Consider the following 24918-nt stretch of genomic DNA (forward strand, 5'->3'; position numbering starts at 1 on the left):
ACTTTATGTCCCTCTGGAACAAAAAAAGGTAAAAAATTAAACATCACATTTATCAGAGTGGAGAATGATAAAAGGCAAAAAAAATAACTAATATAATCAAGACAAAAACTGGAATAAAATGGGCCAATATTAATTGAATAAAATTCAGCAGGGATCAAAATATGGTAAGATAATACCTGAACTAATAATTTTTTGAAAAGAAAATAAAAGCATTTAGCTAACCACTGGCATAAAGACCATCCTGAGACAGAGATATCCCAAGATGCTACATGAATCTTCCTTTTTCTGCTTGTTATCCAACCTGAGAGTTAGTGATCAACATAGTCAATCTAACGCCTCACATTATAAAACATAAACAGACCTTTCTCTCAACAATGTCTCATTTTAAAATGTGGGATAAGAAGGGAAATAGATGACGCAGTTTCAACTCTTTAAAAGAAAAGCTTTACCTAAAATAACTCAATTTATTAACACTCTCACTAGCTCCAATGTTAACAGCTTATATTTTAAATCCTTATATTTTAAAACCTCGGGCTCATATTGCTACACAAAAGAAAAAATAAATAAGAACATTGCTTACTTCATGGATCACACCAATAGTTTTTGCAATGGAAAAATTGTTTTTTAAAAAAAATTTAAAAGCAGTCCAAGACACATATTATTTTCATTTTCACTAACTCAGAAACCAAATCCAAACAGTCTAATCCAAGCTGGTATTTTGCTAACACTTTTTATTCACCCCAAAATGCCAGTGTTCATTAAATATGTGACTTAATAACATTCAGGCAATATTCCAAATATCTAAATTTCATTTGTCATATCTTTCTAGAATGAAATTGTATTAGGACTGTAGCAAATCCAGAGAAATAATTAAAATGAATACATCTAACCAAAGGAATTAAAATACTTCTAACATATTCACTCAAAGCACCAGTCTTATCTCTAATAGTAAGAAAAAAATTACATCATTATCACATACCCCAAGGGATACAGGGAGACGTAATATAATTAATAGAATTAAACTAGGAACATTTTTCAATGAAGAGAGTTGCAGAGAAGCGAGGAGAGAAAGAAAGTTTATGTTGGATTGTACAGCCATAGAAAACTGCCTATTAGGGATGCCAGCTGAAACTTTAAAAGGTTACTTACTCTTCAAGACTGTTTCCGTCAATTTGGGGCTGTTATTCATCCTTGGAGCTTTTTATAATGCAAGAACACAGTATTTAAGACATAAACTGCAAAGTAAAATTGGGTGAAACCCCAGCATTTCCAAAACAGAGTCAATGGCTGCTAAATCTAACAGAGATTGTGACTTGAATTCAGCATGTGAATGACTCAATAATCAACTTTAAAATCATTCGGCATCTGCAGTATACTAAGAGCTTTCTTTATGCATTTCATCTTTTAAATGTTCTCCACATGTTTTCATTTCTACGGAGCAATAAGCAAAGTTGAATCCTATTTCCTTCATTAAGGAAATTCAAACACCATATTTGTGTTCCCTGATTTAGTGTACATGAGGTAGACATAAGATATAAAAATAAACTTCAAAACAAAATATTCACTTTCCCCTCTCTGTGTTTCAGTTTCCAAAACTAAACCTTTAAGTTCTAAAGAAATTCAAACATATTTATCATATTCTCAGCTACAATTTTAGCATTGAGATCAAATGGCCCTTCCCTTAGTCCAAAAAACGAGTTGCACAGTTGGTTTTACTGCAGGCATCGCTCGCTTCCAGTTAGCTAACAAACTGAATTTTAACATGCAGCTATGACTAGGAAAGCAGGGCCACTCCTAACTCTGTGGCCAACATTCAGACAGTGCCTGAAACATACCATGGGTAAAGCTGATCACGGGGCCAAATCCAAGATGTCTCCTTGGCAGGTACACTCATCCCCGAAACGATACCATATTTGAAAAGTAAAGAATGACTATTCAAAAAAGATGCACTCTGATCTTTTTTAGGCAGAACTGTCCCAACTACAGCGGGGATGGTTAGGAATAGAAATGTATTTATTTGCCTTTGTAACAGTGTTAAGACTTCTGAGAGGTGATTTGGCCATGAGGGCTTCGCCCTCCTGGGTGGAATTAATATCATTATTAGAGGGCAATTTGGCTTCCTTTTGTTCTCTCCAGTTAAACTTCCACCCCATGATAATACATCATGAAGGCTCTTATCACATGCTGGCGGTATCTTAGTCCTGGAGACCAGAACTATGAGAAAATAAATTTATCTTCTTTATAAATTAAATAAAAAGAATAGAAATGTACTGATGCTGGACACTTTGTGAAACTTTCGTGTCCATGTGATTCTAATGGCCATGTATTTCACTGACTTTTCCTATAATTAAAAAATAATAAGACAACAGATTGTGACATAAAGGAAGAACAATAGATTTGAAGTCAGAAGATACAGATTCTGGTTTTAGTCCAAACATCATCTAGCACTGGGTTCTTATGTCAATGGCTCAAGATCATCTCAGCTCTGAATGAGGAAGTTGAACTGTAAACGAAGCCTAATATTCTTTCCAGCCCTTGCATAAGTCTGTATTATTTCCTAGATGTTCTATTATGAGACCATAAAGTATACACATTATTGTGCAGTATGTATCTCGTTATTCTGGGTGCTGAACACTCTAGATCAATCCTTTCTTAATGGGCATACTCTGCTAAATGCAACACATGACTCTATTCCACACCCCTCTGTCCTTAACCCCCCTTTGCACTCATGCACTTGCAATGCCAATCCTCTCCCGACTAACCAAGCTGTTGTCTTCACAAGGCCTGCTTATTTGCCACCAATTTATAACCCTTTGAATATCCACATAACTATTGTATGGTGTGTTCTTCTTCAACTGAGTAATAAAAGTCTACTGAATGAGACATATTATCTATGCCAGCCAGCGTTAAAAGGTACACCCTGAGATAAAATGATCCCAGAGAAGCCAGAGAAAGCTAGTCACAGTAATAAGGAAGGGAATTACAGAACAGCTGGGGTGGCAGATTATCAAGTCTCTCAATGCAGGACCTAACAATGACCTCAAATATAAAGCCATCAGGAAGAACCACTGTGTGTAAGGCATTTTTGAATTCTTAAACCAAGGCAGAATATTGATGTCAATCAAGTAGAATTTCTAAGCCTGAAAAGAGATGCTTATATTTTAAAACTGCTGGATGAATGACTCAAACATTATTTAATGATTATCTATCATGGACCAGGCATTGTGCCATGTGCTGGGACTAGAGAGGTGAGTCAGACAAGGTACCACAAGGTGCTCGTAGTTTCATGGAAGAGACAAGTAATAAGCTAATCCCAATAAAACGTGGAAATAAACGCTATAATAGAGGGAAAGCTCCACTGACCAGGCAGAAAATGAGCCTCAGAAAAGGATCAGGAAAGCATTCCACGCAGCAGCCACACCAAGGGCACAGGCACGGGATCAGGGAAGGATGTGGTCTACGGAGCAAAGGTGGGGAGACGCTACCTGTGAAAGGACGTAGGGCGCACAGGTGAAGGAGCATCAGAAAAGTCTGAAATTTTTATTTTATAGAATGAGGAGCTTAATTTTAAGAAAGCTATCAGTTATGGTAAGAGCTAAACAAAAAAAAGAGATGTGATCTCCTTCACACTTAAAAAAACCTCTTTTTTTTAATTAAACGATACTTGTGTACATTAATGCAATCATGGGGTACAGTGTGGTGTTTTCACACAGTTTGAAATATTTTCATCAAACTGGTTAATATAGCCTTTATGTCATTTTCTTAGTTATTGTGTTAAGACGGTTATGTTCTACTCTTAGTAAGACTCACTTGTACCCTTGTAAGATAAACCATAGATGTGATTCCTCTTAAGAGAGTTCAGCTTAGCTAATGCTGCTAGGGTAGCTTCTTTTGATGATTGTAGCCAATCCCCCGGGAAAAAAAAATGTTCACATCTTGGCAATTACCCTCTCTTTTAACAAATTTCGGTCTTTAACATAAAGACCATGGGTTATTGGAATACATTTTAACTTCAGGAGAGGAGGCTCCCATATGCTCCGTGCTCAAACCACAGCAATGATACATGCAGAAACGTGTTCATGAGAAATATAACCAGTAACACAAAAGGAGTCAGTGAGTAATGCTTATCATTTTCCTTCTCGCACATTTCTTACTTAAATCATTTATGTAAGTCATGATTTTAAAATGCTGCCTTCTTTTAGCAGTTCTCGTGAACCAAAAAGATTTGGAGAGTGACTCCTAAAAAAAAAAAAAAAAGAGGTAGCTAATTTTTAAAATGAAACAATCTTGCATAAGCCCTAATTATCACTTCAGTATTTGTAGATTAGATCTATATTTGAAGTGGAAAAAAAAAATAACATTTTTGACAAGGTCTCTGGAAAGAGTGAGGAAAGCCACTATTATTTTTAATCAGAATGACTTTAAAAATCACAAGTTAAACTCTTAACACAAACATGGAATAAATTAATAAGTAGGTCATAAGTCGTTAAACTAAAAGAGAAAGCAAAATTAGGAAGCGGAATTTTTGCCCTTCTCTGCAATCAGATGTTTTTTGTTTTTTTTTTTAAGCTAGCACCCCCTCGGTTTACGTCAATCACGGTATACCTTATCATTTAATAAACTTTCAGGAGAGAATATCGTAGGCAAAGACTCCAAAACCATTAATGTCATGTTAGAAATGCCCTCCAGCTCTTTCTTTTTCTCTTTTTGAACAGGACCCATGTCCTCATTTGCAACAAGACTATTTTGTGGGAAGCCGTGAGTGTAACTTTCAGAGAGCTATCTCCAAACAGTGAATCAACAGCGCATTTGACTCACACCTTATTTTAGGAACAGGCTCTGTGGGTACAGCTGCTGGCCATGGTTACCTTCCCTCTGAGAACCTTCTCCATCTTTACTTCCATAACCAGGTTACTGCAGCAGGTTCACAGTGCTCTTCCTCGTTCTAGTCCACTAGCTGCAGGCCAGCACACAGCCAGGAGAACTCTCCAGGGAGCTGGTTTCAAATCCAGCATGCCTGCCTCCAGAGCACACGCATCAAACCATAACCCAGCACCTTATCTTCTTCCCTCTTATGCAACTCCTCATCTAAGTGGGAGAATCAAGAACACTTGGGAATAAAATACTAGGAAATACTAGAGCTCGTACCCTTAAAACAATAATATTTACAACCCATAAAATAACAAAAAAACACAAACAGCCAATAAACATGAAAAATCCTTGACATTGCTTGTCAAAGACATGCAAATTTAAATCATAGGACATTAATTTTTACATAGCAAATTACTGAAAATATTTTAAATTGTAATATGCCTGTTGCGAGTGGTTTGAAATGACACTGTTATAAATGGTTATGGAGTTAAAACTGGAATTCTCTTCCTAGAAATAATTTAGCAAAACTTTCCCAAATTTTTAAAAATATTGACACACACACACACACACAAAAAAAAAAATAAATAAAAAAACCACTTTGAGGAATGTGATTAAAGAAAATAATCCTATATGCACAAAAACAAGGATGGTCACTTAAGCATATTCACAATGAAAAGATGGACAACATAAAAGGCCCCCCACAGAGTTCTTAGTACCAATTTTAGTCTATTAATATCCTTCTTTAGGGACATTAAGTGACCCACAAAAGCATGCTTAATATTTTGTACAATGAAAAAATACATTTAAAATGGCTTAATTTTATAAAAAGGAACCTATATGTACAAACAAGAATTAAAGAAAGCAGGCCAAGACCCTTCCAATTCCATCTTTTCCCTTAAACCCTTTGGTTCTGGGAAGGAAGTGTCTCTACATCCCATTCTTGCCCATGCCCACCCAAACGTCTTCAAACCAGAGAGCCGAAAGAAGGTGTGAAATGCCTCAAGTCCTATCCTTCCTTCACAATCTACCACATATAAACTTCTATAGAGAAATGGCCAAGGAATAGAAAGGGATCCTGTGAGGTTAGTGCCACAAACTCACAACAACAATCAGGACCCCACAGCCATTACTATCTTTATCCTTAAATAGGACACTCACGGTTCTATACACAACTTCTAATTTTCAGGTTAGTCCTAACTCATCAACTAAATCATAAAATGGTCTAAGACGATCACTGTATCTTATGCAGCAAATCCTTACCATCTGTGGCCTAACAGCCATGTTTTGACGATATCCCAAGCAATTCTGAAGGTAGCAATCTGTAGTTTTCCTAAGGTATGAACATAAGTCTGTGTGAGCCTGGAATGAACTTTTAGCCTACTCCCTATTTCCACATTTAGCTGAAGTACTGTTTTTAATCAATACATGGACACAGACGCAGTAAAGCATTACCCTCTTTATGAAATTCAATACACAGTGCCAAGAAAATGGTTCTTAGATATCTGGGATACAGAAAAGATATCAAATATCAAATTCAACAATGGCTCAGATTCAGGACATAAATAAGTCTACCCTATGTTCTACATAGAAACAAAACCAGGCAATTTATTAATCCTTCAGGAAGTATTCCAACCAGTAGAGTGGTATTTAGTTCCAAGGAGTGTGATGGCCGGAGTATCTGGTATATTTAGTTTTATAGAAAATCATCAAACTGTCTTCAAAAGAAGCCATGCCATTTTACATTTCTACCAGCAATGAATGAACAGTTCCTATTGTTTCACATCCTCATTGGCATTTAGTGGTGCCCGTGATCTTAATTTTAGCCATTCTAATAGATGTGTATTGGTATCTTGTTCTAATTTGCAATTCTGTAATGGCATATGGTGTTAAGTATCTTTTAATACGATTATTTGCCATTTATACATTTTCTCTGATGAGATGGCCTGTTCAGGTCTTTTGCCTATTTTGTGACTGTCTAGCTTGTTTTCTTATTTTTGAGTTTTATAGTTCTTTGTGTATTTCAGATACCAATCTTACCTGATGTCTTTTGCACATATTTTCTCCCAATCTGTGGCTTGTTTCATTTTCTGAATAGTGTCTTTCACAGAACAGAAAGAACAGACGTTTTTAATTTTAATGAAGTCGAACTTATTTTTTTTTCTTTCATGGATCATGCTTTTGGTGTATTTAAAAAGGTATTAGCAAACACAAGATCATAAGAAATTGAGAAATGAAAAGGCATAAAAACAGCACTGAGGTGACACAGATATAGTAACTGCAGAAGGAACAAAGGGAAATGATTGGAACTGGTGATTGAGAAAGGGGTTTCAGAGAACATCAGACCCAAACCCCTTCTACAGATGACACAAAATAACAAGTGTTATTATTTCTGAAGCACATAATGGGTAAACGGAAAAAAATTAGAAATAAGAACCAACTGCCACAGCAAACACATTAAGGATTGTGTGTCTTCATGGACAATCGACATCTTTATCATTATGCAATACCTCCCTCTTTGTCTCGGATAATTTTCCTTGTTCTGAAGTCTGCTTTGTCTGAAACTAACATAGCTACCTCAGCTCTCTTTGATTAGTGTTAGCATAGTATATGATTAGTTAACACTAATCATAGTATATCTTTCCCCATTCCTTTACTTTTAATCTATCTGTGCCTCTATACTAATAGTGGGTTTCCCACAGACAACATAAAGCTGGGTCTTGGTTTTTATCCACTTTGGGTCTCTGTTTTTTAATTGGTATATTTAGGTCAGTAACATTAAAAAAAAGATATATTTGGATTAATATCTACCATATTTGATATAATTTTCTTTTCATTGACCTTGTTCTTTGATTCTTTTTTTTGCCTTCCTCTCTTTTCTGCCTTCTCTAGTTTTAATTAACCACGTCATGATTCCCATTTTTCTCCCTCCTATCTTAGCAATATGTCAATTATATTTTTCCTTCTACCTTTTAGTTGTTAAACTTGATTCACAACTAATCCAAGTCCTTTTGCAAATAACATTAAACCACGTCAGAGATAGTGCAAACCCCTCAGACAGAGTATTCCCATTTCTTCTCATCTCTTATAATATTACTATCACTCATTTAACATGAGGGCAGGCCTTGTCAAGAAGAGAATGCTTTGGGCATACTTCAGAATGGCTGGCTACCTTTCCCCACTCCCTGCCAGAAGCATAAAGAGATTTTTTCTAATCTTCACTGTGAAAGTCTGGTTGGGATCCTAGAGGTAAAACCCACAAATGTGTTGCCCTCCCCAGAGTGGGCTGCTCTGGAGTTTTTAACTCTCAAACTTGTCCACATGTTGCCTCCAACAATGTATCAATTATAGTTTAAATTTTCCTACCCCAATACTAGCTCCCATGGAGATTTCTGCTTCTAGGTTTCTGGTCCAGTAAGTTATGATTTTCCATCTTAGCCTGTCTTTCCAATTTTTTTTTTTTGTGGGGGGGGACAATGGGTTTGCTCCTGTCACCTCTATTCTCTGATGGACATAAGAAGAGTTATTCCTTTTAGTTTAGAAAAAAGTTTATTCACTTTTTTTCTTATTGTGAGGATGGGAGTGGCAAATTCCAAGCTCTTGCATATTAGACAAGAAATTCTAAGTGACAATATTTTAAATAGATCATCATCACTGGTAACTATAATAAAGAGTTCTAAAACTTCTATCTTGAATTCAAACTGAGAAATAATACTATTTACCTCATTTTCAATTGGGAGGAAAACACTCTATCTCTCCAAGTGTGAAAGCTCTTATTTTATAGCTTTTAGGAAATTGTCCTATTTATAAGTTTTAAAAGGCTGACATCATTGAATGGTTTTTAACTTTGTGTTTATGGAAGTATTAACATTGTGCAATGCTAACAGAAGACTCAAAGTGCTTTACATGCAAGTACGTGCTATTTCAGATTGTGTGTGAAAACACCACACTGTACCCCAGAAGTGCAGTAATGTACACAGTTACCAATTAAAAAATAAAAATAAAATAAATAAGTAAATAAATAAAACATGCAAGTACATGCTAAATATAAAATAGTACTTGTTGCTACTGTTGTTATATTGTTTCTTGTCATTATTATCACACTATTAATTCTTTCCTCTGTATTCACATTTATTGAAAGTATTTTAATTATTGAGTCACTCTGTAGGGTTGAGCTTAGCTATAGAGAGCTACTTGGACCATTTTATTACCCCGCCTATTCTGGGAATGAAATTCATAAAGAAAGTTTTCCATTCTATTTTCCTACCCACTTCTAAAACCTTGCCCTCATCAATCCCCATATAAAATGTTACCTTGTACACTAACCATAGGAACCAACAAAGTGGAGAAATAAATGAAAACATTTAGGGTGAAAACATATTTAGATGCCAAGAGAACTGGGGGAAAAAATCTATAAATAAAACACTTCTTTGTATAGCAGAAGCTAAGTTATAGAACTGCCTTTAAAATTCTATTTAATACTTCCTTTATTTCTTAAGGCCTAATTCCTCTTCCAAGAAGCAAACAGGCAAAATGAATGAGCTTTGCAAATTCCTCAAACTGAGAAAAATTTAGATTATACCAAAACTTTCAAGCTCAACAGCTTTAATCCTGTAGCTTTTTAAAAAAAAAACAGTCAACCTGTATTCGTCTGTTTGGTAATGATGAATTTTTCTTCCCTGAGTTTTATCTGTGCCAGCAACGCTTTTCCAAAATTTAAAATAAAATTCTAAGCTGAACAGAACTTTTTCACAATGTAAGGCAAAACTTGTATCCTTTCCCCCGATTATTAAGGTAACTAAAATAAATTCTTTAAATGAATGACCCAGCTTCATGGCAAACACATAAAAAGTTCTTCACATGCTTGTTTAGCTTTCCTCGCGTAGGATTTGGATTTAGAATTCTTTTCAAAGAACCTGAATGTGGACTTGGTTACTCAGTGTCAGAAACACTGTGTATTATCATTAAATTTCAAAAGCTGACTCAGAAAGAAGGTGATTTTCTACTCTGGGACATGAGTGGTCTTGGTTTCCTCATAGCATAAACCACAGAGCAGGAAATCATTACATTCTAACAGTTAAGTACATCCTTGACTTCCAATCTTTCTCTATTTCCCCAAAATTAACCAACTATTTCAACCCATTCCATCCAACAACAAATCAAAAGACACTTTCTCATGACTCTGTGAAAATTCAAAAAGGCAAAGCTCTTATAAAGAAGCTGAGATAATACACCTGTTTCTTACATGCAATTTATTTATACATATTAACAGTATGCTCCATCCTAAGGAAATATAGAAAGTATCTATTTTTGGAACCTGGTCCCTCTGATGTGTGCAGGCAGTGGCATGTCCACAGTTGAACATAAATCAATGAATATCCGAGGCTTTATTCATTTGTTTCTCTTACACCCAAAGGAGTCACAGATGTCACTTTTATTAAAAAGAAGCCTAAGTAGTTCTTCCTCCCTCTCTTACCCGTGGACTTTTTGCACATGCCCACCTCCCTGCCGCTTTCCACCATGAATGAGAGTAGCATGAAGTCCTCACTAGAGGCAGCTGCCCAATCACGGACTTTCTAGCCACCAGAATCGTGGGCCAAATAAACGGTAAAAAAAGTTATGATGTTCACCATAAGCATGTTTTATCAGGGAACAAATTTTAATTTCATCCCAAACCATATTATCTGAATCCTTTGAAAATATAAAAAGAAATAACATCGATGATTGACTAATGCTCTATTTAAAATACAAGGACAAACAGAGGTCAATTGTTGAGTATGTGCAACTCAAGGTAATAAAATGAAAGACTGGTAAGAACATTTCTATCTCCACAGCGTCCATTATAGTCTCCTTTGGAAATCATGGCTCTTGGTTGATGTGAGGCATCAACATATTTAAGTTGATTCTGATGGGCTTCCTATTTTTCTCCCTTATTTTAATGTAATTAGGGGGCAGACATTGAATTCTGTCAGGTGTATATTGTATGGTGGTGAAGTCTGGGCTTTTTTATCTATCATCTGAATGAACTCCATAGGTAATTTTCCGTCCCTTACCCTCTCCCACCGTCTCATCTTTTGAGTCTCCGGTGTCCATTATACCACTGTGTGTCCTTGTTTAGCCGTCGCTTAGCTCCCAGGTAAAAGTGAAAACATGCAACATTTATTTCTCTGCTCCTAAGTTACTCCACTTAGGATAATGGTCTCTGGTTCCAATCAAGTTGCTGCAAAAGATGTTATTTTATTCTTTCTTATGGCTGTGAAGTACTCCATGGTGTATATATACATACATATATATATATACACACACATTGTCTTCATTCATCAGCTGGTTCTGTATCTCTGTGATTGTGAACTATGCTATGATAGACACAGATGTACAAGTATCTTTTGGATGTAATAATTTCACTTCCTTTGGGTAGATAGCCAGTAGTGGGATTACAAAAACAAATGGGTATATCTACCTATATACAAAGGTATCTCTACCTTGTTCTCTGACAAATCTCCATAGATGCTGTACTAATCTACATTCCCAATAACAGTTTATAAGTGTTCCCTTTTCACTGCATCCATACCTTTTGTTTGACTTTTTAATAATGGCCATTCTAACTGGAGTAGATTTGTATCTCATTGTGGTTTTACTTTGCATTTCTCTTATGATTAGAGACGTTGAACATTTTTTCATATGTCTATTGGCCATTTGCATATCTCATATTTGAAAAATGCCTATTTATAACATTTGCCCACTTTTAACAGGGTTGTTTCTCTTGCTAAGTTGATTGAGATCCTTGTAGATTCTACTTTATTAGCCCTTTGTCAGATGCACAGTTTGCAAATATTTTCTCCTATTCTATAGGTTGTCTATTTACACTTTGGGTTATTTCTTTGGCTTCTGTGCAGAAGCTTCTTTGTTTAAGTATCATTTGTCTATTTTTGGTTTTGTTGCATTTGCTTTTGGAGTCTTAGTCATAAATTCTTTGTCTAGGCCTGCTACGGCCTGCTATGGTTAATATTAGATAATTTATTGAATATTAGAACAACATTTTAAAAACATGTTAGCTTAGTTTTCTGATAATGCACTAAGGTTTTATAAATTGGAGAATTATGGAATTTTCATTTTCTTGGATCTCGAGCACTCCGGATTGCACAGAAAGGATATGGAGGGTATGACTGGCCAGCTGCCAGGCACAGTACAGTGCAACAGTCATTATCACTGGGTCAAAGAGAACAACTGCAGTCATCTGAGGTTTATTAGTCAAAGCAGCAGGAGGGATCGAGATGGAAATACAGCTCTCTAAAGCTTTAGAAAACACGCTCAAGTGCTCTACCCCACAGAGGCTCAAAATAGACCCACAAAATAGGCAAATAAACAGGAAACGCTATAAAGATGCTAGAGCTTTAAAGTTATTTGTCCAAGGTCACAAAGCTAGTGAGAGGCAAAAATGTGATTCTTAATCTCAGATTCTGGTCACGAAAAAAAAACAAAGAAAATATAATGATATAATGAGACTCTCTAGAACCCAGTCTCAGGACTTCTCTCCCTAGTCTTCTTCATTCCATAACCCTGGCTCATCAAATATATATGGATTATTGCCAATGTGTAACTCCCTTCCAGACCTTTCTTCTGAGCATGGCACATGCATGTCCATCTGCACCTGCAACCCCACCACTGGAATGTCCAGAAAGACAATCACCCCTCGTCAAACTCTTGATTCCCCACCCCCCACCTTCCCCAATCTGTTCCTGCCAGGTTTCCCCATCTGAGTAAGTGACACACCATGGTTCAAGCCAGGTGTAAAGAGTCATTTTAACTTCTACCTTTCCTCTATTCTAGCATTCCACATTCCTGGCATGAGGAAGTCAGACAAATTCCTCTGCCCAGATACTGTATCTGCCTCTCAATGCCATCACTCTCCCACCAACTCAAGTCTGAGTGTGCCCTTGTACAAGCAAGAAACTGGCCTTCAACCATGAGATAAATCAAACAGACAAGACATGGCAAGATGTTTTACAATAAAACAAGGCCACTGATAGGTGGTAATTATATCATATTAAGGTCAGCTTATTGACAGAGGTTAGCAACGAGGGCCGGATAAACCAATTCCTGTACATAATCTTCTCTTCACAATTGCCCCAAAAGCAAGCCTACCAAATTGCACAGTCATTTCACTACATCGACACAAATTTATACTATTCTATTTAGTTTTTCATTGATTGTCTCCAAACCAGTTATCATTATTTTATTTCAGTTCTACTTAAATTCACTTGTCCTTTAAGAAATAATATTGAGTGATTTAATATACCCATACTACAGAAGTGGAAATGATGCTGTAAATCAGGGTTTGCAAACGTTTTTGTAAAGGATGAAATAATATTTTAGGCATTGAGGGCTATACTCTGTCTCTGTTACAAACTTTTTTTAAACAACTTTTGAACATATAAAAGCATTCTTCGTTCTTAGACAGTACAAAAGTAGTCCACAGGCTGTATTTTGTCAACCCCTGTTGTAAACAGTAATTAGGAACTAACAATATAGAGAAAAATATATAATTATATATAACATGAATTCAGTCTGTAAGTTAAAACAAACCATACTAGTTCAGGCTCGGTGCCTGTGGCTCAAGTGGCTAAGGTGGCGGGTTCAAATCCAGCCAGGGCCCGCCAAACAACGACAGCTGCAACCAAAAAAAAAATAGCTGGGGATTGTGGCAGGCGCCTGTAGTCCCAGCTACTTGGAAGGCTGAAGCAGGAGGCTCGCTTGAGCCCAGGAGTTGGAGGTTGCTGTGAGCTGTGATGCCACAGCACTCTACCCAGGGCAACAGCTTGAGGCTCTGTCTCAAAAAAAAAAAACAAAAAAAACAAAACTAGTTCAAAAGGCTTCCTTCCACTGGTCTCCTAAGGTAAGCACTAAGATTAGTAAAGTTCTATATCAGAAAAGGATGAGGAATATGCCTTAACTATTGTTCATGAGGCAAAAAATACTCCCCAGAAATTTTTTCTTCACTAAGTAGTCAAAAATAAAAGATGCTCAATAAGAACTAATGAAGTGGCCAGGCACGGTGCTCACGTCTGTAACTCTAGCACTCTAGGAGGCTGAGGTGGGTGGACTGCCTGAGCTCAGGAGTTCAACAACAGCCTGAGCAAAGTGAGACCCCATCTCTAAAAAGAAGTATGGCCAGGCATTGTGGTGGGTGCCTGTAGTCCCAGCTACTCAGGAGGCTGAGGCAAAAGGATCGCTTGAGTCCAGGAGTTTGAAGTTGCTGTGAGCTATGATGCACTGCACTTTACTGAGGGTAACAAAGTGGGACTCTGTCTCAAAAAGAACTAATGAAGCATCACTTATAAGGTACATATTTATAATGACACTTGAAAGCCTACATTTATATAGTGCAGGTTGATAAATCACAAATTTGTGAAGCCTAAAAATTAGAGATACAAAGTCAAAAAGCCAAAAATAGGTAGAATAAAATTCACCAATCCATCAAAAAAAAAAGGAGGATATATTATTAAAATGACTTTCTTTTGGATCTCTGCACTAACAATAAGAAATAGCACCAAAATTTTGAGAGGATAATGGCATACAAATGATTTGCTGTAATTGGTATTTCTACCCCACAATGCGATGAAGTCCATTGTACCTGAGATAATGGAACTCTCTCACATCGCTGCAGCACTGTTACCAAGCAACAAGATATAAAATGTCAAGATTAGCACTTTGTTTAATATATTTTTATCATCAATAAACCGTATTTCTATTCTGCTATTCTTTTGGGTGTAAATGGCCATTAGGCTAAGAATTATGTTTCGTAATCTACAAGAGTATTGAAAAAAATGCAGTAAGTTAACACTGGGCATTCACCAAGTCCATATTTTTATATTTACTGTTTCCTTGGTAGAAATAGCAAATATTAACATGACAGGAATTCTGTTATTGAATTTACGAACAATTCTACTACAACTTGTCTTCATTAAATATATCTTCATTAGCATCTAAATATTATCAAATCAATCTAGCATTTCATGAACACTTAAGGAAATGAATGAGTTGTCTTTTAAGTACTTCATTACTTTGAAGCCAGTAGAATCAATGAGTTCATTTAGTGTAGTGATGGTAGGATATTATCATCTTTTCTGTCAAAGCATTCTATACCTGCTAAATTTATAGCATAGGATGTGCAGATATTTCTAAAAGCATGAATAAAATTGTACAACTGAAAAACCATAAGGAAAATAAATCCAAATTGGAGATATTATATAATTTATCAGATCTCAAAATCAACCCTGGGAACAATAACCATCACTTACCACATCCATCTCAAAGTGAACACTTCAGAAGGATTCTGCCTTCAGACCGAGGCTTCTCAAGGCTCAGGGCAGGCTGGTGGGAGAAACCTAAGTTTCCAAGTTGCACCTAATAGCTTTCTGCCCTACTTCGTTGTTAAAGAACTTGTGTCAAGTGTTCATCTGAACTGACCCATGTGGGTAGATTCAAGAATTGGGGATCAACTGGTTTTTCCTGGCCTTACTGAGTTAGAGAGTTTTACTGGGTAAATGCTAAAGTGTAGTGAAAGGCATTTAGCACACAAAGCTTCACCCAGTGGATGTCAAATTTGACATTTCAGCCAAGTTCTCATAAATATCACGTCTCCACTTGTCAATCCGAGATATCTGTGCGTCAATGAATCACACCTAGGTTTCAGCAGTAGACGCCTGCTTATGGGTGTGTGTGTTTGAAACTGGGTCTGTCAAATCAAGTTTTTCAACATGGTTAGAATTATTTGTCTTCTTTGGCTAGAAGCTTCATTTTTTTAGCTATTGATACCATTTTTTTTTTTTTGTTTTATTGCCTCTTGAAAACATTATGAATTCTACTGATTTTGAAACTGTGTATTATAAGCCATTAGCAATATAAAGATTAAGAATAAATGAAACATAAGAGGAAAGAAATTATGCCTTAGGTATTTTTATTTTCACTAAAGCAAGAAGCAAGATAGTCAAAGTCTCAACCAAAACACTGATACATAATTGGCCTGCTTAATGGATATTAAATGTTCATAAGATCCACTGAAGTGATTAAGTCGCTTGGTTAAAATCCACTATGTTCCCACCTTCCACTGCAAAGTGAAATAACAACCAGTCTGATCATTTTTGCTAAGACAATTCATGAGATGGTATCAGCACAAAGTTCTGCCAACAAGGCCAGAGCGTCACAGATGCTAGGAGACTCCAACTTCAAAATCACATTCTCCATTTATCTCAGAGTTTTAACATCAGATTTAGGACTAATTATCTCCTAGGAACTATTATAAAATGCACTAAAAATAGAAATCATGTGTCACACATCCTCAGAAGAAGAGACTGCCATGACTCTCAAGAAAGCTACTCTCACATAAGACTCCTCGGCCTATGATCTGCACTTTGGAGAGGAGACTGTGCCTTTCCTGTTCTCTACCCCACTGCAACTGCTCCACTTTGGGCCTCCACATGTGTACTCCTGCTGCCAGACCCCCTCCGCTGCAAATCCATTATAGTCTCCTCACTTCTCAAGCTCTCTACTCAGAAGTCATTTCACCGAGGACGTTCACTTTTACCGCCCTATTTACCATTTTGATTTCTTTCCATGACATTTCACGTCGCTTTCCCTGTTTATTTTTCTCCTTCACATTTATCAATATCTGATGTGGTCTACATCTTACGTGTTTATTCTATTGTCAAGACCATCAGGACGCAGGAGGGAAGAGATCCTTCTGCTTTGATGCTGTATCTTCAGAACCAAGAAAAATGCCTCCCTGGTACTCTTGAATTTCTGAATATCAGTGAACTTTTGTTAACATGTTATCACAATATCTCTGGTGCTTGTTTTAAAATAACACAGGAGGAGGGAGAAGGGGAGGAGATGGGGATGTGGCTGGGGCAGGAACGACAGTGGTTGGAAGTCCCTGGAGCTGAGTCCTCTGCTTGCTGTTGTGCACGTTCATCCTCCTCCATGATGAACTTCACAAAGAGAAGTCTGCACTGTCAGCCGCTCTGCAATCTTCACCTTTCCTCCCCCAACAACCAGAGACAACTCATCTGCTTGGCAGGATGGCAGACGTACCCTGATCGTTCCCCTCTGCTTAATCTCTGAAGGGGAGACGTCATGAGCCAGGCACGGGTACAGAACTCAGAAGTCACAGTCCCCAAAGCCTGGCTCTTAGGATTTCACTTTGGAAAATGATTTTCCATGTGTCCATACCTAGAATTTTTTTTAAGGCAAGAGGCTTATGAACACAATCTTCCTGGCAGTGATTATCCCTGGTGGGGAGACACGAGGAAGGAAAGGAGCATGAGGAGCCCTCTAACAACGCGTGCATTCAGCTGGGTCACAGATGTTCCATTCATTATGATGCTTCATACGCCACCCAGGCTACATGTAAATAATATTTTGTGCATCAGACATTGTATAATCTAACCAATGCTTTCAGGGGCAAATATCTACATAATGTATACAAGCCACGTGGCTCACACCTGTAATCCTAGCACTCCAGGAGGCCAAAGCAGCTGGGTCACCTGACCTCAGGAGTTCAAGATCAGCTTGAGCAAGAGTGAAACCCCATCTCTACTAAAAATAGGAAAACCAGTAGGCGTGGTGGCAGGTGCTTATAGTCCCAGCCACTTGGGAGGCTGAGGCAAGAGGATCACTTGGGCCCAAGAGTTTGTGGTTGCTATAAGCTATAACACCATGGTGCTCTACCCAGAGGGAGTCTCTGTCTCCAAAATGAATAAATAAATGAATGAATAAATAAACAAATACATGTATGCCATAATGCAAATATAATCATTTTATTTAAGTCATAATGACAAATATACGTATTTTAACCAAATGCTGAAGGTAGCTGAAATAGTTAAAGGAACCTTATGTAAACCTTTGCTGTCTTATAGCACCAGTCCCGGCACAAGCCTGACAGCACAAAGAAAACTGAACCAGCCAGGTTATTTCAGTCACAGGCAGCCTCAGCAGCCTTCTGTGGCTGAGTCAGACGACCTTTCCTGACAGCACATGCGTGCCAAGCTGTTTGCAGGAGACAAAGCACCAACAGTTTCCTGAGTGAAGCATTCCTGTTCCTCCCCCTAGGTTTTCTATTCTAAGCTTCTTAAAAAAAAAAAAAAAAAAAGTAGAAACAGGCCACTTCCCAAGGAAACCTGGGACAGTGGGATATGTATATAGGAGACCAAGAGGGCCTGGTGGGCAGCTGACAGGCTGATGAGACAAGACCCCACCTGAGAAACAGTCAAACAAATTCCCTTCGGAAGACTCAACATCCTCCCTGCTCCTCGCTGCACACGTGCACCACAACGCCCAAGAGTCATTCCCCAGCCAGTTCTGCACTTAAACTTGTGAAGTTTATCGGGGGAAGACATCACCCACTCAAAGAGAGGGAGGTCCAGAAATAGCACTGTCTAGGCTAAAAAGAGAAACATCTCCCTGGTATGTGTGCCAGCATGTGCACTCACATGTACTATTTCTCCCAAGTAACTACCCAGTTCCATAGGATGGGGAGAAAAGCACATTCAACACTGACTGTGTCATAACTTAGTGCAGGACCACACAAATAGCTGCAAGTTTTAAGAAAAATGAATATAATATTCACATTGTTTTTATTAAAAACAGACTTAATAGATCACCACTTTGGTTTTGTACAACGCATAAGCTTTAGAGCATAGAGCTCTCATTTGCTTAGAACACATCTAGAGGGAAAAACTTTTCCAAAAAGGACTAATGGCCGGGCACGGTGGCTCATGCCTATAATCCTAGAACTCTGGGAGACTGAGGCATATGGATTACTTGAGCTCAGGAATTTGGGACCAGTGTGAGCAAGAGCAAGACCTCATCTCTACTAAAAACAGAAGAACCAGCCAGGTGTAAAGGTACACATCTGTAGTTCCAGACACTCAGGAGGTTCATGCAAGAGGACTGTTCAAGCCCAAGAGTTTGAGGTTGCTGTGAGCGCTGATGATGCCACAGCACTCCACCCAGAGGGACAAAATGAGACTCTGTCTCAAAAACAAACAAACAAACAAACAAAAAAAAAAATGACTCATGTTCCCCCTTTACAGAAACTAGAAATAATTAAAATCAACGGAAAATGTGATTTTTCTCTTTTTAATCCAAGATAACATACTGCTTTCCTTCTTCACATAAAACACTTACTGTAAATTAATTACTACATAATTAAAGAAAATCAAGAGGCAGCTTAGACGTTCCTTTGCTACACTGATTTTAAATTTAAAAAAAATTTAAGATGCCTGAAGTTAGTATCATTAATATTTTAGCTATTTATAGTTCTATATATAGTCCCTCCTTAAAACCCAAGCTAACTGCAAATAAACAAGGAGAAAGGTTAGAAACACCAGCACTGTGGGGTGGGAAGAGGCTGGCACGGAGCTTCAGAAGACGCGCGCTAACCCAGATTCAACAAGCCAAAGAGAAAGAAAATGAGCTGAAAGAGTTCTAAAAAAAGAAAAGAAATAACCTTTGTCCAAAATGTAGGACGAAGTTCCTATGACAGTTCCCACTGCTTAAGATACTACAGTCTGGGAACAGACATTCAGTCACTGTGTTTAGGGAACTGGGTGAAGGGGTGAAAGGATCAAAGTAGCTGGAAATCAGAATGGACAGAATCCAGGAGAAACGTAAATGAATCCACAGGGCTACTGATCACAGGATGACCCCATTCTCAGAGCCATCTCTAGGGCTGATGATACCAGGAAAAAAAAAAAGACTATATCAGAATAACTGGCAAGGGAGGCCTGGAATAGAAACATACATCAACGAAAAAACTTAATCTTCCTGACCCTGATAGTTATCACTGGAAAGGACTACCTCTGCGGGTTCAATATCTTTCAAGAATTTGAAATGTCATCATTTATTGATGATACGGAAGCATTCCATGATGTACTGGGAAAAAGCAGGCCCCTGGAATCAGTTTCTCCATAGTTCTATCCTGGTTCTACCTAGCTGTGTGACAGTGGGTGTATCCCCTAACCTCCCTGTGCCCTTCATCGGAAAACTACGGATAAATGATGGTTCCTACCTCACAGGCCTGTTATGAGAATTAAATAATGGTAATGCACATAAAGCATTATTACTATACATAATAAATACTGATTCATGATAGATACCATTATTAGTATTTAGCAAGCAGAAGAATACAGATAATTTAATGATCTCTGAAGATTTCTCTTAAATGCTACACTTCAGAAACCAGCTGATAATCACCTATCCACTAGGAGCACCATAAAATAAAGCAAGATAGGGCTAGAAGAACCAGAACCTTGGAGGCCAAAGCCAGAAATGGCGTGCAGACAACACAGCGCAGAACAAGGGAGCCAGAGACCCAGGATACTCCCCAGACGCAGAATAATACCAAAGCCACAAAGTCAAAACAGAGTTTTCATATCGGAAAATGCCCAGTGTAGGCACCATCCCCGATTCCAAATTATTTCCCACTTTTGAGAGTGCAGTTCTTAGAGCTCAACCTATGGGCATGTGGAACTCTCCTACCGTGAGCGTGTAAAGGTGGTGGACTTACAATAATCCTTTGTCCAAACAGCTGCTCTGCTCACGTTCCTAAACTAGAATGACATAGATTTCTTCCTGTTCCCATTAATCCAACGCTGCACAACAAAACTTCCCGAAATGATAACGTTCCATACCTATGCAGATCAATGCTGTAGTCACAGTAGTGGTGCTTGAAATAAGACTAGCACCGCTGAGAAATTAATTTGCATGTTATTTAATTTTAATTAATTTAAATTTTAAAAGTCACAAATGGCTCATGGCTGCCATACTGACCAGTGCAGTCAGTTGGGCATGGCTACCTGCAGCACTACCTTGAAAGGGGTCCTAATGTGCTTCTGGCCCACCAGGAAAGAGTTCAGTGACAGATCAGAGATTTCTATTCCAGGACAGGGAAAGACAATCTTTATTATATTTGCAGGTTCAGTTAGAGGATTTGCCTTCCCCTAATGCCCCAAAGAGCTTCTCTTTCCTAGTATCTACAATCCCTGGACACTGCTCTTGTAGGAAATCAGTTTGGCTGAAAAGAACCAGACTATAATAGGGAAAAAAACATTTAAAAACTTCACCCAGGGGTGGCGCCTGTGGATCAGTGGCTAGGGCGCCAGCCCCATATACCAAGGATGGTGGGTTCAAACCCAGCCCCGGCCAAACTGCAACAAAAAAATAGGTGGGCATTGTGGTGGGTGCCTGTAGTCCCAGCTACTCAGGAGGCTGAGGCAAGAGCATCACTTAAGCCCAAGAGCTGGAAGTTGCTGTGAGCTGTGACACCTAAGCACTCTACTGAGGGCAATAAAGTGAGACTCTGTCTCTACGGAAAAAAAAAAAAAAAAACACTTCACCCAGGATAATGCATAGTGCCCCTTCTGTTATCAGGGAATAAATATTGGCTTCTGGCAGTTTTACAAAAGTACATAAAACCAATAGCATTAAACTATTGATTATTTTAAGCTATGGTATAGGTCTTTCTTTAGTACTGCTACAGATGTATGCCACGGACATGTCATTACAGATGGTTCAATAAATAAAAGACAGACTACACAGAAAGAGTAAACCACATTATCCACATTATCCATTTTAAATGCAGAAAATATACTAGAGGCATTGCAAGAGAAACCACCATGCCTAGGTTGAAAGTACCATATCCCCCAGCACTTTAAAAATAATACTCTTGGGCGGTGCCTGTAGCTCAATGGGTAGGGCACCAGCTACATACACCAAGGCCGGAGAGTTCAAACCCAGCCTGGGCCAGCTAAACAACAATGACAACTATAACAAAAAAGTAGCTGGGCACTGTGGCAGGCACCTGTAGTCCCAGCTACTAGGGAGGCTGAGGCAAGAGACTCACTGAAGCCCAAGAGTTTGAGGGTGCTGTGAGCTGTGACACCACAGCACTCTACTGAAGGCAACATAGTGAGACAATTTCTCAAAAAAACCAAACAAACAAAAATACTCTTTACTTTCCAAGGGTGGAATAGAACACCATTCCACTATTCCATGAAGGAATAGCTGCCTATTGAAACAATACCTTGGTACTGATTAATCAAAAGACACCACATACAGTATATGAAGAATCAGGAATGCATATTCTCATTTTCAGATTCTAACGAGGAGGTTCTATAAAGCACTCCCAAGGGAAAGCTACCTCAAACTCTCATTAAATTTTGGTTCCAAGATGATTCACAGAGTCTCAGTTTAAAAATCATTTGAAGTCTTTGAGGTTAAAATATGTATAACAAAAAGGGCAGGGTTTTTGTATTAGTACCTACTTCTGCATCAGGGCTCCAACTCTGGGAAGGCCATAGCATTATTCAAGCCTTTCCCAAACACTGAGATGCCCAAAGGACAGTCAGTGCCTGAATTCAACTGCTCTGAATGGAACATCAAAGCAATTATTTGTACTATTCTCCTCCCTTAAAGAATTCAGTGTCTACCACAGGAAAACAATGAACTTCTCTTGACAGAGTATATTATTTTCCTGGTGTTCTGTATACAGAAACTCAACTTGGAATTTCACCCAGAAGGTCTATTTCATTCAAAAACCAAAGGACTTTTATAAGTGGGTCCTATGGCTTGATTTCCAAAGACAGCATTGTAGTGACACCCTAGCTAACCAGAAGGCTGGCATTGCAGCAAAATTTCAGCCATTATATATTTAAATAGAATCATTCCATTTCCAAAACAAAGAAAAGGCTATCATTGTTTGTTGTCCAGAAAACAAATGAACTTGTGTACTTTTTCTTGAATGAACACATGATATCAAGTTAAAAAGTTAACACTAGAAATTCAGAAATAACCTCTTCTCTTACCTCCACCACTGTTATTTCTGCAGCTTTGCACATCGGCAAATTGAAATTCCTTGCGCTTTTCCTATATCAGGAATAAGAAATTTGAAAGATGACAAAAAATAAGAAGCATCTCTTACACAGCTTTAACATTGTGTAGATGTAAAAAAAAAAAAAGTATAACTTAGAAGATTTTCTATGAAATGAGAATCTAAGAATCTTCTAGAAAGGGGATATATTTCCCATTAATGAAGTTTTAAAACTATCTCACAAATTTTTAAAAAATGATAGCCATCTCATTCAATTTATATGGATTTATATGGGTTTTTTTTTAACATGGTTGAGGAAAGAGGGACCATTTTCCGTTGTCGACATACAGCTATATATTAAAAAAAAAAGGTGGGTAATAAATCTACCAAATTTACAAGTAAGTTTCCCTTAATCTTTTAACTGATAAGCTACTTTGTTTCTATGGTTAAATATTTCATTTAACAACTTGCTCTCATTAAAATATTAAGAAAGGAACAGTAGCAAGTACTTCACACGAAAAGGCATAGTAATTATATTCTCTATTAAAGAAAAGCCTATTGCTGAAGTCAAAAGAAACAATCATTGGTTATTTGTGAGTCACCTATAAAGATCATTCTGGAAAACCATTTTCTGATGAAATTTTTGAAAGTATAACACCCACATCAGACCCTGAGGTGTAAACATTTTAAGAAAATGGTAATTTTCTGATATTTCTCCATTACAGAATTAATTAATACATTTTCCCTAACCATAAAAATTAAAATGTCTTTTTGTTTCTGGGAGTGCATATTAATAAAAATTTCTTCAGTAGAAGCATGTAAGTCACAGCCATATTTTACCACTCTTTTGTTAGGCCACCAATTTTCCTTTGCTTGGATTCAAGGATAGAGATAAGGATAGAAGTGTCCTTGAAAGTCCCCGTGAATTTTCACAAGATGCTGAGTTGGAGTCCACCAGACATCCAGGCACCAAAAACTCTAATGGCAGAGTGTTCAAAGTCTCTCCCACTTTAACATCATCCTAGACAAACTTCTGAACCAGTTGTCCCATTAAATGTGAAAGGAGTCCTCAGTCACTGGAACACTGGTAATGAGAGCTTTCATTTCACGCCAAAGTTCAGTAACCACCGGCATAAAGCAGGTGCTGAGAAAAGCCCTTACACAGTCTTTAGAAGCCAGAGCCAGGCAGTGGAGCTCAGCATGAACTCATGGGAATATTTTAAATAATTCCCATTTGATAGTGTATGATGCCATAAATCTTTTTTAAAAAGCAACTAGGCATTTGCAAACATTACACAAAGAAATAATGTAAAATGTCTTCTGTAATTGCCAAAATTAGTTGTACTTTTAAAAACTGACTAATGGAGGCACCTGTAGCTCAGTGGGTAGGGCGCCAGCCACATACACCAAGGCTGGTGAGTTCAAACCCAGCCAGGGCCAGCTAAAATCAATAATGACAACTGCAACAAAAAAATCACTGGGCATTGTGGCAGGTGCCGGTAGTCCCAGATACTTGGGAGGGTAAGGAAAGAGGATTACTTGAGCCCAAAAGTTTGAGGTTGCTGTGAGCTGTGATGCCACGGCATTTTACCGAGGATGAGAAAATGAGACTCAGTCTCAAAAAAAGAGTACAGATATTTAAATATTTACCAAGCAGAGCAACAAGGACAATAGCCAATCTGAGCAGACTCCCACAAATACACTACACCAGCAAGACTGATTAACAACAGCAAACCTGCACACACACACACACACAACACACGTGCACATACATGTGGGTATGTATGATCTTAAGCCATTTCTAAAATGAATTTTTAAATGGAAGACTCACTCTGAAACCCTTTTTTATGATCATAATTTACGAAATATAAAGTCGCTAACACGCACTACATTAAAATTTTTTAAAGCCATCACAGTACCTGAAAATCACATTTCCTGCTCGGTCTGCCTTCCAGGCTTTCACCAAAGCAAAATCCCCTGTAATGGCTTCCTCCATTATAAAGTGCTGGCCATTGAACTCCCTCACCTGCAGGGCATAAAGAAGACAGGGTCAGGTGTTTGCACATGTCTTGTTTGCTTGTGACATGCACTCTAAAAGAGACAAATAACAGAGATCCAACCCTAGTGAGAGGAGGTTTCTCAGTGGGCAAAGAACCTTAGAAGTTTTAAGGATAAACAGC

General features: G+C 37.9%; 1 protein-coding gene across 1 annotated transcript in view; it reads right to left on the bottom strand.

Annotated features, from left to right (window-relative positions):
• The window catches only part of OXCT1 (3-oxoacid CoA-transferase 1), a 144878-nt gene that overhangs the window by 88373 nt on the left and 31587 nt on the right, over window positions 1-24918 (bottom strand). The window contains exons 6-7 of the mRNA XM_003792957.2: window positions 24658-24764; window positions 22734-22794 (exon numbers count right to left, since the gene is read on the bottom strand). Coding sequence (XP_003793005.1) covers window positions 22734-22794; window positions 24658-24764 — 168 coding nt within the window. The remainder of the gene's footprint in view (window positions 1-22733; window positions 22795-24657; window positions 24765-24918) is intronic.

The sequence above is a fragment of the Otolemur garnettii genome, unplaced genomic scaffold (assembly GCF_000181295.1).
Source record: "Otolemur garnettii isolate 467f Iridium unplaced genomic scaffold, OtoGar3 scaffold00063, whole genome shotgun sequence".
In the NCBI taxonomy this organism is placed as follows: Eukaryota; Metazoa; Chordata; class Mammalia; order Primates; family Galagidae; genus Otolemur; species Otolemur garnettii.